At 47.6% G+C, this 17,031-nt stretch overlaps 1 protein-coding gene across 24 annotated transcripts in view; it reads right to left on the reverse strand.

Annotated features, from left to right (window-relative positions):
* AFDN (afadin, adherens junction formation factor) overlaps nt 1–17,031 on the reverse strand; it is a 137,824-nt gene that overhangs the window by 32,816 nt on the left and 87,977 nt on the right. For all 24 annotated transcript variants that reach the window (XM_057310891.1, XM_026487954.4, XM_057310889.1 and 21 more), the window contains 4 exons: nt 15,816–15,959; nt 14,190–14,388; nt 10,066–10,169; nt 7,842–7,928 (listed from right to left, as the gene is read on the reverse strand). In XM_057310891.1, coding sequence (XP_057166874.1) covers nt 7,842–7,928; nt 10,066–10,169; nt 14,190–14,388; nt 15,816–15,959 — 534 coding nt within the window. The remainder of the gene's footprint in view (nt 1–7,841; nt 7,929–10,065; nt 10,170–14,189; nt 14,389–15,815; nt 15,960–17,031) is intronic.

Genomic DNA, 17,031 nt, shown 5'->3' on the forward strand with positions numbered 1-17,031 from the left:
CTTAGTCCTTAGAAAAGCAATTAAAATGGAGTAACAGAGATCCCAGGTGTGATTTTAGGATTTAATCTTAAGTGCGCCTTGAATCTGCTTCTCTTTCCTTTCAAAGGGAGAGGAGGGGTTGGAGAGGGAGGTGGGATTACTGAAGAAGAGGAGGGCAGGGCACCGGGAAGAGAGGTGTAGCAGAAGTGTACTGGGGTTTCCTTGTGGAAAACGGCAGAAGAAGAATGGCAGTAAGTTAACAGAAAAGGTTCCCAAACAGAACGATTGAGGCAGAAATAAGAACTCAGCTGCTACACACCGTACATTCCCCAGAACTCGAGGAAATGCACCCGTGGCTTGGCTGCTTACGTGTCAGATGAGGACCGGCTGCCCCCAAACAGCTAGTCTCTGCTCCCACTGGCGCATCTTTGAGAAGACGGAGGGTGAGGTCCTCTCACCTCGGGCACAGATACTCAGTCAGGAGGAGCCTACGCCTCAAACGCTCAGTGGCCAACTAAGTGTGTGGGGGAGTATGATATGACTAACAGCATAAAAACATCATTAACACACAAGCCAAAAAAAAAAGGCAGCAGCAGGAGGAAGGAAGATATGCCGGCAAAGAGTCAAGCCTATTGTTCCCAGGGCTGGAGACCTAGTGTGGGCTCTTTACTGAAGGTTCCAGAACAATAGTGGGCCGGGAGGACCTGTGAGCCCAGCAGTATTTAAAACTCATCAGGATGTTCAGTACAACTCTCTGCCCACGTGCTCCCTTCTCAGGGTCTGAAAGTAGATTTACTTCCCATCAGACAAGGAGTTCTGATTCGTAAAGTATTAAAATTCAGACAAGGGTTTTAAAAACATTGAAAAGCTCTTCTTGGTGGGAATTACCTTAATTCTGAAACAATCAGTTTTAAAACTTGTTCTTGATACACATTCCACCCTCAACAACCCTGGAAGTACGTGCCAGGTGCTCCCGGACAGGTGTGGTGTCATAAACAAGCCTACGCTTGGTTTCCATGAGCCAGGCTCCAGGTCCAGTTCTGTTCACTGCTTACCCTTGGCACAGAATACAGAACACATCCCATCTTTCCTTTCCCTCTTTATGAAATGAAGGAAATGAACTACACAGGGGAGTCAAGTTGGGTCCCTAGATGGGCTGCAGGAGGTCTGCGGTGTGTGTGCACTGCACGAGCACAAGGGTGCAGGGCTTTCCCAAGACCTCAGGGTGGTGTGGAAATGAAAGGAGCGAGACCACAGCAGGCGAGCTCCTGGCTTCTGTCCACTGCTCATGCAGGTATGCCCCGTGCAGGGAGGAGACCTGACTCCCAGGCCTCGGCTGAGAGCAAGTGGGCGAGGCTGATGCAGTCTGAACCTTACCCAGACTGGGGTACTCCACAACCACAGCCGATCCCCTGCATCCAGTGAGCCATATAAAGATCCTTTCTTACCATGCGTCCTATCATGTGAAATGATTCTGCTTCAGAGCTTTAACGTTTCTATTATGTGACTACTATAATGAAATTCAATAATTCCATCAATCCAAGAAATTAGCACTTAGACCATTATTATAAAATAGGTAAAAAATTATTCTTTGATATAACTTAATTTACTGTTTTGCTTTTAGAACAAAAACATGAAACATTATTTCCAAATTCATGAACAATAGTCATGGAGAGCACTAGTCATTTCATACAACAGAAGAAATTCTGCAGTCACACTGGGTACTTTGAAACTGATTTTAAAAAGGAACCAAATTTCCTGACTTCATCTTTTTGACTAGGTCTTTCCCTCATGGTCACAATAAGACATTAAAGAATGTGAGAATGAAGGTCTCAAATTCTTCAAAGGACTTAATCGTAGTTCATGTCAGGAATTTACTCTTCAAACAGTGAGAAGGTGCTATATTAATAAAGACTGTTTTCATCTTCTTTTTAAGACAAAGGAATCTTTTTTATGTTCTAAGCTAATTAAGATTTAAAAACTTACAATCAGTATATAGTCTAAAAGCACAAACTAAAATACTTTTAAGACACTATTCAACTGTTCGTTTCAAAATAAAATAGTAAAATATCCTAAGTACCTTAAAAATGGTCATTTTTAGGTTCACTTTTAGCAAAAGTGGGTTTCAGAGACAGTCAAAGCCACCTAATGCGCCCACTGGTGCAGAGGCTCTGTACCCCAGCAAGCCCCACACGGGCTCTCAGCATTATTTCCAGCGATCTTCACCATATTATGACCAGCAGGAGTACATGGGTGTTTTTCTTGTGCAAAAAGGGTAGAGGAACTTTTACTTTATGAACCTTTCGAAGGTGCAATATTAAAATACAGAGCAACCAACCCCTGGGTGTGTAATTACGAGCCACGGTACGCAGGGCTCAGGAGCCAGTGAACGGCTGGTGGGTTTCAACAAGTTCTCCTGGAGGCAGCCGCGCTCTTGGAAGGGTCACAGTTCAGAGCTTGCCCGAGAACAGCCACGTCCTCAACAGCACCCTGAGGAAACTCACCAGCGATCCTGCTCTTCCGACAACAGAGAACCACATTCTGATCCCAGCACCGCAGCGGCTTCTCCAACTGAGGAAAAAAACAGCTGTCTGCCCCCCTCCGTTTTCCACAGCAACCAACAGAGCTGGTCTTTGAGGACCCGGATCCGCACAGCTCTGAGCTGGACATGAGGACACCGAGCGGCATTTAGCCGCGCGGGCTGCAGCGAGTGCCGCGCTCAGGCTCTTACGTAACAAGGCAGCTCTGACTTGCCTTCACTTGGTACTTTATTAAACTTTAAAAAGAGCTAGAAAAATAAAGAGGGAATTGTTTGTATTTTAAAAATCCAAATTAAACAGGAAGCACCGTGTTGTCCCACAGACGAGTAAGAAGCAGCATACTAAACTTCCCCAAAAGCAATGTTTTAAAAAAGTAAACTGCACACACATACTGTTCCAAATCATCTGGATTTCATAAAACTGAACCGCAATGTGGAAGGGGCGTCAGGGAGCTTAACATCAAAACATCGTCCAGCCTCACAGCAGCTAGCCTAATTAGGAAAAACATGAAAAAAAGACTGGGCCAAATACAAAGACCACAACAGCTTAAGGAAAACACAAACTACACAGACACCAGGAAGAGTTACTGGGGCCTCCAGGCCCTTCTGTGCCAGACACGCAGCAGCACCGAGGGAGCGAGATGACACACGGCACCGTGTGGCCAGCGAGAGCCGGGTCAGAGCCTTCCCACGGCCCCTCTCACTCGTCCAGCCGTGGTCTGCTCGGGGCTCCGCGAGGTGCACACGTAGATCTCGCGGCACCGGACCAGCACAGGAGGCGAGTTGCGCCCCAGCAAAAAGGAAGCAACAGTTCCCAATCGTGCTGAAACACCCCCCACCCCGTGCACTGGCCTGCCTGGCACTTAAAACACATTCCTGAAACCCTGAAAACAAACATCCTCTATGGTTATAGCTGATGCAGACCTATGCCATGTATCAGCCTCACCGGGCTGTTCTAGCAACGCGTGTCCATTAAATGACTTCTGATTTTTATGGCAGAGTGTTCCTTTCCTAGTACCAAAGACATTACAAATAAGTCTGAGAAAAACAGGTTACGTGGAGCAGTGGGGAACGGCAAAATTCACGCTCATTTCAAGACCAGGCATTAATGCCCTGTTTATGTCTTCAAGGGGCACAGCGTCCACTTAACGGACCGTATTCTCTGAGTTACTTTCTCCAGAGCATCTCTCTGCGTGCTGTCTGGCTCTCAGTTTTTGAGTTCCATACCCATATATCCAACTGTCTGCGACACAATACCCTCACTCATCTAGCCAGACCGCCGTCCCAGATCTCAAAGGTCGCTTGTGCAAAACTGAACACTTGACTCTCCCACTGCCGAAACCTCCCCCCTGGCCCAGCCCTGCTTTCAGTACGTGCCGCTTCCACAGGCTCCGTGGCTGAGGGCAGGGGCACGGAGCACCCCGCTCTTCCTCTCTTTCACCCACCACAGCTGATTCATCCGCCACAGGGAAAGCTGTTATTCAACAAACAGGCATTAGCATCCACAGCGCACCAGCAACAAGACAGCCGGCCCAACCTCAATGACAGTGCTCTACCCCCTGTGGCCGGGCCGACCACCTGCCTCTGTGGCCGCTTCCCAGGGCTGAGCCTCTGTCACCTTCCACCAGGAAACTGGTGATAGCTTACTTACCACTGCTGCTCTGATTACACTTCTGAGCCCCTCAAACCCGTGCTCTCTGAAGGACCAACAATAAACTTTTGAAACCTCACTCTGATCTCATCGTGCCTTTATCTGACCCCCTTTAACAGCTACTTCTCTAAGCGATACTAAAATGCACAACCACGTCAAGACCTCAGGGACTCTAAGTCCCTCGGGGACACAGCCACACTCCCGCACTGGCTGCCAACCTACAGCTGCAGCAGAGGCCGCAAGGCCCACAAGGCAGAGATACTTGCCATCCAGGCCCTCGCAGGAAAAGCACGCGGACTCTGCTGCAGGGGACGCAGTCCCGCCCCCTCTCTCCCAGATGCACCTCGGAAGGCTTGCTCCCACTACAGTGCTCCAGCCACACAGCTGCGCCTTTGCCCGCGGCCCCTCTTCTGAGATTCTCTGCCCACCATCCTCTACCCGGCTAGTACGCGCGCATCCTTGAAGTTCCAGCTGAAAAGGCATTTCTTCAAGAAGGCCTTCACTGATCTCCACTCTCCACTGGCATTTAGACATTCAATAAATAACCCTGGATAATAACGACCTCTGGTGTCATTCACTCGTTCCTGTTTATTTTTGCCTCACCTCTCAAGTAATCAAGGGTTTATGTACTGATAAAGATATTCTTGTGGGAGAAACAATCACGAGAGCCAGGTGTATACTTAGTTTTATTAAATCTACTGTTTAATAAGCTAATGAATTAACCACCTTAGCATTAAATCTAGAATCTCTTTGCAAAAAACTTTTATTATTACTTTTCTTCTAGTTCTAAATTTATAGTTTCACTGTGGAAAGTATTTAAAAAGACCAGAAACAAGAACAGTGCGGAAATCACTGAAATGTGGGAGGGGATGTCACCTTCCCAGTTTAGGAAAGGAAGGAGCAGGCCCTCGAGGCCTCCCTCCCATGGGGCCTTCTATGAAGAGAGGTGAGACAGGGGTGAAGACACTGAGCATGTGCTCCCTATCCTAGGTGCTCCGGCAGGCGCTGCAGCAGGAGCCATGTGGGAAGGCGGCGGGAAGGAGAGCACGCTACTTTCAGAAATTAGGTACCAGCCAGTCTGCTGTAGATGCGACACAGGACCCATGCTCTCCATTCCAGCTTTGGGCACTAAAAAGGGGATCTTCTGATTTCTTTCTAACTTCCTTTGTTGTTCTATTCCCCACGAAGCCCCAATTCTATAATCCTATATCCCAATTAGAAATGCTAACAGTGGTATTTTCCAGTTTTTTCTACAAATCTTTTTTTTTTTTTAATGTGTCAGTAGAGAAAACCACCAACAGAAACCTAGAGACTTAAAGGTTAAAAAGTGAAAATTATACTCTATTTTTACATAACAGGCACTTGGTATTCTCTCTTGGAATAAACAGTACCCTAACAATTAGCTACTACTTTCACACTGAGTTTATTATTCTAGTATTAGTGAAAGGAACAAAAGACTCCTCTTAAGACTACTATATAACCTGAAGCTAAATCCTGTGTGTTCCCAACTTATGCAAGGCTAACAGAAATCAGTCACCGTGCTACCATGATTTCTTACCACAAGTTACAAATACTTCTGTAACTGCAAGGATTCCAGAGTCATTTCTATTTTTATGACAAAAGTACTTCCTACTGACTACAGAGAGAACACCATTTCCCCCATGCTTCCTTGCATGAAAGCAAATGCAAACCAGGATGGACATGAGCTCAGAGGGAGTGGCAGTCAGCAGAGGTAGGGGTGGAAGAGGCGAGCAAGTGCAGAGAACCACCACCAGGACAGAAGCACAGCTGCGTGGCCAGCAGCCACAGTGTGGGCGAAGGCCAGGTGGACCAGCTGTCGTTGCTGGTCCTGGCCTGAGCACTCCAGTAGAGACCTCAGGGGTCCTGCCCTCCAGGCTCACTCACTCCTTTCTCACTCCTTCCCCTGCTCCGGTCTATAGAAAGGTGGAGGGACCCCTCCTGGCAGTTAGAGGACTCTCCCCACTGCCTGCCATCTAACCCTTAGCAGGAACCATTCCTGGGGGAGAATGGAGGGCTGGGACCGTGCCCTCCCTTCTCCCTCTCACCCATAGGCACAGGTAAGTGAATCAAGGCGTGACTGTGACTTCAGCCCATCTCCTTGTCCTAACCGCCCACTGACACCCAGCTGTCTGGCAAGAACAGAGACCAGAGGGGAGGGCAGGGGCGGGGAGGGCAGGGGCGGGCGGCACCCACATGGGGCCTCACTGTGTATGCGACGCCTTTACATGTTACCGGGTGCCAGGGAAAGGATCAAAGAGGCTTATGTAAATCAGACTTGCTTCTTTAGAAAACAGGCTGTTCTGTACTGAGAGAGAGCATAACTTTCTGAGCTGGAAAAGATGGAGCTGCCAATAAACAGTGGCCCTGCTGCCCCACAGGCAGTAGTACTTCAGATCCCAAGTAAGACGAGCACTAGAAGGGAGGTCCACATATATAAACACCTAACAGGAAATAACGCAGGTTAAAGTTTTCCTGTGTATTTGAGTGTGGCAAGATAATTTTTCATCTTGATTGTTTTTTTCCCTAAAAATGAGAATTTGATTCAGTTGGTAAGCAAAGAAAATAGTCCATGTCTAATACCTTCCCATTCACAACTCCAAAAAGTTCTGAGTTGTGGGTCCATTAAATCAGAATAGTCTGGAAATATAGCCCCCAAGCATGACCCTTATCAGGAGTAAGGGACTCTGGAGTATGAGAGGGGCTAACAGGTTCCAGACCTACGCTCTGGCCCATTTTGGGTGACCCCACGTAACCTGGCGGTTCAGAACCAGACCACTGTGCCCTACGTCCTCCTGTCCACATCCGACAAAGGCTCGCCTTGGCCAGCAGATTCCCAAATGGGATCCTAGCTGTAGTCTATTCATCCTACACACCACGCCCTTCCCAGACACAGCTTCCTGAAACGTCAGTTCCATCGTGACCCTTTTGTTTCTCTGTGAGATCTACAAGATACGGTGCAAACCCCTCACCGTCAATGAGGAGTTTCCAGAATCACCTGAGCACCACTTCCCTCACTCCACTCTCCCTTAGCCATACAGGTTTCACATTACGCACACACAGCCCGCAGCCCGGCTTCGCGCCATCCCTGCTTGTCCCCAACCACTCCCTCTTAAGGCTAGCTGGGATGCGCTTCACTCCCAGTGCCCCACAAGTAGGGCTGCGACCTCCTAGGCCCTGCTGCACACCCGCTGGAAGACAGCGCCTGGACAGGGGAAGCAGAGGTCCACCTTGGTATCGAGCGAGTGGGGACGCGTCCATGCCCTAGCGCTTGAGAAGGCGTCCGATGCCCCGCTCTGACCATGTGCGAGACCTTGCTCCTGTTTCAGACTAAGGAATCCCTTTTCTCCCGTGCCTGCTGTGGCCCAACAAGTTTTGACTCTGCCTGCCTCCCAGGAGCAGCACTGGCTCGACGTCAAGGTCACACTCTCCACAGCTCCTGTTTTCAGAGCAGGACGCCGTCCCTCCATTGCCTGAGCCTGCGTACCGTGGACACGTTCGTGAAACACCACTACCCACCCCCGAGAGAGAGACGTGCACGCGCGCTTTGTCCATGGGCAGCGAAGGGCTCCCACACGCTCGGCTCTGCCGACTGCTGACCGACTCAAGGTCCGGGAAGGAAGTGTGACAACTCACGTCCCAACTGTGTCCTACCTTTGCTGCAACAATGCTGAGGCCCATCCCATTTTGCTTTTTAAGAGTCACAGTGATTATTTCAGGTTCTTTCCTCAGAGGCTGAGCCTGAAGAACAAAAAGAAAGGTTAATTTTATGTCTGAAATGAAGTGTTTCTAGGTTAGACAACTCATGAGCTATTCGGCCGATCCTACTCACTGTGGTGAATGGCACAGACAACGAGCAAGGATTACAGATACTGCTCGTGGAGTAGCCCGGTAAAGGATCAATACTCCCGACTCAAGAGCCGCGAAGATGAAACTAGTCAAAAATGCTATTTAAATGTTAAAGAACTTAATTTATAAAACAAAACTACACTTCCGTTACTATCAGATCAGAAAAACCCAATCATAAAAATTAAATTAAGATGTTACTTTACTACCTTTCAAAATTAATTACTAGGTGTTTTTTAAAGAAGAAATGTAAACCTATTTTACACCATCTATGGGGAGGTCAGAAAAGACCGCTGTAACAAAGATGACCCAACATCTGTCTCTTGGGAGAACGCAAGAGTCATCTAAGGTTAGACCACCCCAGATGCGGGCAGCACTGCTCTACATACTTTGGGTAATAAAGTTATGGCTCAGGAACGGAGGCCAGTTCTTGAACTGATCCCTAAGCAAATGAGGAACTGTCCACTGAAGTTACATGGTATATACACAGTACACCTCACCCAAAGAGCAAACAAAATTACAGAAGAAAATCACCAGTGCATACTGGTGCACACTAAGGGGTAATTTAATCAAACACGTAAGTACGAAGGCACACTGCCAACAAGTGGTAATTATACATGTGGGTTGTTAATTTAGAACCAAGGTCAGTGAGACAACACTTTAAGGAAAGTCAGTAAGATTAGGATTAAGATGACACACTTTTCTTTTAGAGGAAGACGTGAAAGCCCTCGAGGGGTCTCTGAGCACACTGGCAGGATGAAGGCCCATGACCCCACCTACGGAGGAGCTTGCTGTCCTGTAAAGTCTGGGGGCTGGAAGCTGCGGTCACGTGGGATGTGGCCAACAGCTCGTGAGGCTGAAGCACGTGTGGGGGCACAGTCACTGCGTCAGTGGTACACGTGGTCAGCGCTCCGATGTGACAGGGCTACTATCACTAAACCAGCGGCTGGACACGGGGGACACATGCTCCAGTCTGAAGCATGCTACTCAGTCATGACAGATAATTACCTGGAATTTGACATACAAAACACACATGACATGCTTCACTTGACGTTAAGTATTGCCACCTTATACAATCTGTTTTCTTAGAAATCAGATACGTGGCAGGCACCAGTTTTTAGGGTGGCACAAGGAAGTCTCTGAGCTTCACAACATTTCCGGCTGTTCTCACACACACACCAGAATCTCTACATCTTGGCCCAGGCACACTGGACGATTCCATGCCTCCTGGGACTCGGTGGACAGGTGAATAAACGGCCACATGCAACCACATGTAACACACTGACCCCGACCCACAGGAACCTGGACAAAAATACGGTCACATCTGTTTGCGCCTTCTAACCCGTAAGTGGCTTAAAAAGATGAAAATGGCAATTACAGAAGGATATTTAAAGTGAAAGATTTAAATGAAACTCAACAACAAAGTTCGAAAAGGAAAAATTTCATTTGTTTCTATTAATCAGAGACAGGGCAGCCTATGTAGTATAGGACAACTGTGTCTGCTGTCACGTTCTAGGGCATGAGGAAACATTCTTTGTTGTAGGAGGGAAAGCAGAATTTTCCATAAAATGTATAAAGCTAGCAAATACGAGGATTGACTACTCTTTCAAAAGATACGAAATATCAGCAAGTGATTTGATACATATTTAAAACAAGGTAGAACCAACCATAAGGAGAAAATAATTCTACTAACGAAAAGCATTTTCTAATAAAATTTGTAAGGCTATTGTATTAATATTTTTTAAAAATATGTATTAACATTAAGCCTGGTATAGCTATGGGTGGAAATATTCTTTATTTTTAAAAATACCATTTGTTTATGGACAAAAGCATACAGACATGGCCTAGAAAAAAAAATATGTAAATCATGGTTTCAGATTTTTTAAAATAAAATGGGTATTTAAAGGTGATTTTAAAATAGTCCTATCACAACAAGGCTCACTATAATCAAGGAACGAGTCTGTGTGACATTTTCAAACCGTGAGGAATACAGGCCAGTCTGTACTCCACCTAGGGCCCTCCCGATACTTGCCAGCTCCGTGCTCTCACGCAGAAGGTGGCTCTCATAATCTGCACCTTCAAAATATATCGTCCAAGTACCTGGTGAGCGTGCATGAGGGACTAGCCTGCAAAATCCTGAGAAGAGAACAAGCAAATTATAAAACTGAAGAGCACAGCACATCAGCCACGTCATCTTTAAGGAGGGAAGCAGCATCACATACCAACTGCTTCATATCTAAAGACATTTATTTTTCCTACTCTACATACATTTGTTCCCTCTGAAAACAGAACTATCAGACATTTAAACTCGTTAGTTGTTTTGGTCCAGTGGAACTCAACACCATGCTGAAAAGTGAAACTGGTCTTCCCTTCTCTTTGTTTCAGAGAACTTTTCTCCTTACTTCTATAAGAAATCCCTGAAGGGCACTATAACTCCTTCCTTGCTGGCCAAGCACTCCTCAACAATACCCAGAATACCTTTCACAACAGAGACCAGAAATGACACTAGTGCACATGTCTGCCCACGATGTCACACCCTGGGCTCTACAGTTTTCACGCAGTACAAGATCCGACCTGTAGGAGGGACCCCTTCTTGTGACTCTGTCCAAATTTCCTTACAAGTCACTTAAATTTCTTACGAATAAATTTTAGAATCATTTTATAATGTTTTAAAGAGTATCTCTGATATTCCCATAATGAAAAAATGACATCTTTACAAAACTAAGCTTTTCAATTCAAAATACTTCATTTTTTCATTTAGTCAATTCTTATTCTGTGTTTCTCGGGAATTTCCTGACAGAGTCGTATTATCACATAGGCCTTGCACAATTCTTAAATTTTCTCCAAAGTGGTCTGGTCTTACTACTATTAGCAGCTAAACAATTACGAGGAGCACAGCACATGCCTGACATCACAGTGACGGCTCTTGCCAGCACGCACAGCCTCACCTAGTCCCGCGGACCTGGGGCTGCGGAGGGCCCTAGCTGGCGCCAGCCGGCACTGGCACTCTCCCACTCTTGGATTCCAGCGGTGAGGAAGGCCCGCCCGTTATTTTTGGGCACTTATGAGGTTTTTTGCAGTAAAGGGAAAAGGAGATGTCCACAGAATGCAGTTAAAAGTATATAAACTTAGATTCTTTTTTTAAAAAAATCACTATTTCAATCCATTTTCATTAAAATATGACCTACAACTTCTCCTTCCCCCACTTGAGGGGACTGTGATTATCATGATTTTGAAATGAACAATTTTCTTATTTTCTTATTTTTTCAAATGGCAAGGCTGGATCACACAACAAGCAGACATGTTCTGCTCTCCTGGCTGAAGGAACGCAGCTCGGATCAGGTATGAGTCCGTGCTGGTTTTATAGGTTTCTCTCACACAACTGTGTCATAGGACAAAACAAAAGGAATATAAATTGAGAGCACATAGTAGTTCTTTATTTGGCTTACAAAGAATTGAGCATGAAGAATTAAAAACAGTGATGTCATAAAAGAAACACCTAGTTCTTTGTAAGTCTTGTAAAGGCACCTCTGTAGTAGGCCGTGTTATCATCTGACACGTACGGAACAACACGGGGACGCCAAGACCATGATGAAATATCACACAGGTTCTGAAATCAATCACTCAGGGGAGCCTCAGGGGAAGTCAGAGTAAACTTTGGCACCGAGACAGGAGCTCACTCTTCCCACCTTGGCAGTATTTCCTTTATGGCACACATTACAAACCGGCAGCTGTGCACACACCACAAATTACACATACGCATCTCAAAAATGCTAGTGAATGAGTCTTCCCGTGTGCTCGTTCACAAGAACTTAGTGAAGAGCAGCAGTTGCTGAGCACTTGACACCCAGCAGCCCCATGCCAGGTACGTGGGAGAGTACGGGGAGCCCGCCCCCCAGGACTCCAGCTCAACCCCAGAGACGGACAGATGCGCTTCAAGTGCTGTCACAAAAATATCCCAAAAGAACACAGACTCACTTGTGGGGAAAGTGGCTTAAGTGTCAAGAGGAGGCTGAGGTTTTCTAGACAAAGGGCTACCTGACTGGGACTTAAGAAAATAAATACATGGGGCGCCTGGGTGGCACAGCGGTTAAGCGTCTGCCTTCGGCTCAGGGCGTGATCCTGGCGTTGTGGGATCGAGCCCCACATCAGGCTCCTCTGCTATGAGCCTGCTTCTTCCTCTCCCACTCCCCCTGCTTGTGTTCCCTCTCTCGCTGGCTGTCTCTATCCTGTCGAATAAATAAATAAAATCTTTTTAAAAAAAAAAAAGAAAAAGAAAAAGAAAAAAAATACAAGCGTGCAAGTGAAGCAGCGGGAACAGGGGGTAAGGGGATAAGGCACAAAGGCACCCGCGTGGCCGCGCAATCGCAGTCAGTACTAAGGACGGGGCTGGGAGCGGAGCCCGTGCGGAGGGGACCTGCTCAGCCGCCAGTGTGCTCTGATCCTGGGGGTGAAGGGGCAGAGCTGGGGCAGGAGAGCCAGCAGCAATGCGCAGAGAAGCACCTGATGGCTGCGGGGGATGGGGGGCCAGGAGCTGCTGCTATAACCCACACGTGGGTGCCCCAGGTGGTGAAGACAGCCAGCTGATGGGCGTGGCCCCACAGGTGTGACAAGTGGTGACCGCACAGCAACACAGCAACGGATGCCCCTGGGCTCGGCACTGAGGCCACACGCTGGTGCCAGGGACCAGTTCAGGCCCACTCTGCTGGGACGCCCATGCCTGGCTGAAGCTTTCCCAGATGTCACTGCAGCCTGGACCTCTGTCCTCCCTGCTCGCCCCAGACAGGAGCCCGGGTTCCTGTCCCAGCCCCTTTCTCCTTTACACAAGGCTCCTTGAAGACGCACACACCTCAGCTCTGGTGCTCTGAGGATGGTACTGAGAGAAGACAAGAGTCAGCCTTCCTGGGATGGCTACAGCCACATCTGCTAGTGGAGGAACTAACACACTACCCTTTCGTTACGAGAAGCAGCCTTTGTAAAATGGAAATTTTAAACTATCAAAACGTTTAAAGACATAAAAATCTATTTATTGTAGCATGTGAAATAGTCATTGAAATTAAAAATCACACTCACCAAATTCACAAAGATGAACATAAAACCTTAATTTTGATATTATTATTTTTGTTTAAACTAACTCTTGAATTTTGAATCTATTTTTCTATTCATCTGAGCTCCACGCTACAAAATGTAGCAGACTGGGACTGAACTGTGGTCTAATTTAAAAGTTCGTGCTTCAGGTGTAAGCATGGTATTTTGGGGGGAAGGAGCAGAAGGAGAGGGAGAGAGAATCTCATGCAGACTCCTTGGTAAGCAGGGAGCCTGACTCGGGGCTCAGTCCTAGGACCCTGAGATCATGACCTGAGCTGAAACCAAGAGTCGGCTGCTTTAACTGACTGAGCCACCCAGGCGCCCTGTAAGTGTGGTATTTTTATCACCACATTCCAACAAGAGTATGTAAACAGGTATAGGATCAAACAAGGGAGCTCACTGCCCTTAGACAAGACCAGCTGGAGTATGGCTCACGAGCCCACGGCAGGTGCTGAGCCCACAGCAGGTGCCGCACGCACTGGCGACAGTGGCGACAGCGCCAACGCTACGTGGGAGATGTGCTCTGTGCCCCAGGTCTAAGCGCTCCACAGGCAGCTGACCCGGTCCTCAGCATGATCCCCTGAGCGCCTGCTATCCACGTGCCCACCTTAAAGACTGGAAGTCACAGCTGACAGAGCTGGGGTACGAGCTGAGATGGTCTGATTGCAGCACTCGTGCTGTTCCTGACAACTCTGCTGGTAGCAACACACACGGACAATTCAGTTCTAGAGGATGAGCCAAGCTCCCAGGCTACAAAAAACGATGGGAGGAGCAACATGAAGTTCTCCTTCCTACCAGCCCAGACAGAAGTGTGGCTACGACAGCGCCAGCACAGCCAGTGCCCCTGGGAGGGTCGCAACACACCCACAGGAACTCTGTGGCAGGACATTTCTGACCCTATCACCATGAAACGCTTACTTCCACGTCCTGGAACACGGCTTTCTCCAGAAGCACATGGTGTGTGCTCCACACCCGTGGTCACACACACACACACACACACACACACACCGGTACAATGCTCACTCGAACCCGGGTCATAGTTCAGACTCCAGGTATAGTGAGACTCACCTCTCTGGCACAAAGGGTCCAAAAATTCTTGTAAACCATTTGGAATGTTCCTGACAACATCACAAGAATAGCCATCTTCTGGCAAAAGAAAAGGCAGCTGCAGATCGGGGTCCTCTTCGAGCTGCACCTCCCTCCCGTCACTGCGTGCCAGCTCGTCAGCCGTGTTTTCAGCCACAGCCACCACGTTTTCTATCAGGTCCTGATCAGAACACAGACGCACAGTGAGAATGACATGCTAACGGACTGGTACCCAGATTTCCTCGTGCGAGTGCGGCCACACACGCACAGGCAGGGCTGCGGAGGGAGAACGAATCTCTCAGCATGTTAACACCAGTCTTCAGATCACTAGCAAAGGACCGACTTCAAACACATGAACCAAGACAGTCGTAATTAATCTCAAGTAACCTGCAGCCTTAAAAAGAAATGAGTCAATCACAAGAAAATGGTTTTCCCTTTTCAAAAGTAGTCATTTTTTTCCTTGCCATTTTTTAACATCCAGGTGCTAATAATCCTATTTTTGTAGAATTCTTAAGGACAGAAAAGGCTCACACAATGGTAAATGTAAACCATCAGGACAGAAATACCTGTTCCCAGCTAACAGAGAGGACAGCTCACACACCTTCACCATACAGCCCGATGAAGTGAACACAGCACCTCAACCTCCCCCAGCTCAAGAACGGAGACCTCATGGAGACGCAGCCCCTCGCCACCCTGTTTCCCTCCCCGGGTCAGCTTCCTGGGGCTCTCCCGCCACAGATCCCGCCTGCCTGCTCTTGAAACCCGTACAGACGGAAGTGTCTGACTCGGCGTCTGCCTTCTGTGCACACGGCACAGTGCATTTCATCTGCTGTGCAAACTCACGCCTCAGGGCCATGCTGCACTCCTTCCACGGTGACAGCACCGTCTATATGCTGTTCTGTCAGTGGGCGTTTGCGGATTTCCAATCCCACTACTCTGTACACGTCTTTTGTTGGCATAAAGTCAATACCAGAGGTCAACCCATCCACCTCATGCACTTCCCTCGTCGGGACTCCTGCTTTGAGCGATTGTATTCGTGGTGACAAGCCTTGCAGCCTTCCTCACCCTAGGCACAGGAATTGTAGCACACACCGTGGACCAGGCCATTCACCCTCCACTCCTCCTCTTGAGAAGCACGGATGTCAAAACTCGATTCATCTGCACAGGTCGGGGAGGCCCCCTTGCCACGCCGCTTGCTGTCGGCGGCACATGAGGACGTGCAGGGGATGTGAGGGGGCACTCCGCGCCCCTCACGGTACACGGATGCCTGTGGCCATGGCTCTTGGGCCTCTGAGCCACAGGTCCCAGTGGTGAGCCTGGGAACCAGGGCAACTTATTCTCTTCCTCTCCTCCAGTCCTTCTAGTGACTCCAAGAACCTAATTCCCTGAATTAAATCCCTTTTTCTTAAAATGCTGGTGTATTTTCTACTTCTTGTACTGAACCCCAACTCAAATATCAACAAGAAAAATGATCTTACGAGATGATTAAGTAGCTTATTTATTAAAGAAATAAAAGTAATTATAAATGCGCCCACCCCATTTTTTTGAATCGCAAACTCCCCTGTGCAAACGTGTCTCACGCTGCGTGGCTGACCTGGTGCCACTCACCGTGGGGATAAAAGGCTCATCGGGTGCACAGTGGTAATTCTGTAACAAGGCTTGCAGTTGCAGTGAGTTTAACTTAAAGCAGGTACTGTTTATATTCGGAATGTCATCAGGTGCGTATTTATCCATTGTAAGCAAAGTGGTTGCCTGTTTAAAAGAATAAGTTAACAGGAGATATGATTCAAAAGTATTTCATAAATATTCCCCTTTATGTAACATTTAAAACTGTAATAACTTGCTAATTTGACTTTGAAATGCAGGATGTTTTTTAGGGAAACACTTCCATTAACATTGAATTGAACTAAAAAAGCATTGTTTAATTAGGTTTTTAGATGATTTCTTAATTTTACTAAAATATATACATTTATATTTTACTAAAATATAAAAATGGAAATGAGATTCAATTATTTATGTTCATAAATCATTTTTAAAAATTCTCTTAGAAACTGTAAACATTTACATCACAACCATTCCGGCTACCAATTACTGGCATCTGAGTAAGTTTCATTGTAATGACTTTTTTTAATAGCCAGCTGATGCAATCCTAGGAGGAGGATAGTAGCCTCTTCCTATACTAAATTACTTTAAAAGAGATTAAGAAATTGAGAAAAAATGCAAAACTGTACACTGTAATAATAATAAAAGAAACCCATCCTCGGTTCTGAGGCTGCAGACCCTCATCTCCTCGACTGCAAAGCCCCGTGTGCTGTGGGGGCTACGTCGGGACGCCCTGAGAACCGGCCGAGCTGCGGCACACGGCCGTCCAGCGCTCCTCTGCCCCCTTCTCCGTCTCCGTCTGTCGTCCTTCAGGATGTGAGGACTGCCGAGTGCTATGCTCAGACCCTTCACCTTCTCTTCTGTGCCTCCGCTATGGCTTTGTGGGCACCTGGCTCCATATGCGAAAGAGCTTCCCCAAATACACCTACTGCTATCAGCGCAAAGAACCCTTTCAGGACACTTACTCTACTGCTCACCACCCGCTACGGGCTGAACTGTGTCCCCTACAATTCATATACGAAGTCTTAAGCTCATGTACCTCAGAACACGACCTGCCTTGGAGAAAGGGTCTTGATGGAAGTGAGGACAGCAGGTCACACGTGTGCGTATAAAGAGTGGACGTGTGGAGATACGCATGCCCACAGGGAGAACACCGCTGGACACGAAGGCAGAGAACCACCCTGCCCACACCTGACCCTGGACTTCCGGCCTCCTGAACTGT

Source organism: Ursus arctos, unplaced genomic scaffold, assembly GCF_023065955.2.
Source record: "Ursus arctos isolate Adak ecotype North America unplaced genomic scaffold, UrsArc2.0 scaffold_13, whole genome shotgun sequence".
NCBI classification, from domain to species: domain Eukaryota; kingdom Metazoa; phylum Chordata; class Mammalia; order Carnivora; family Ursidae; genus Ursus; species Ursus arctos.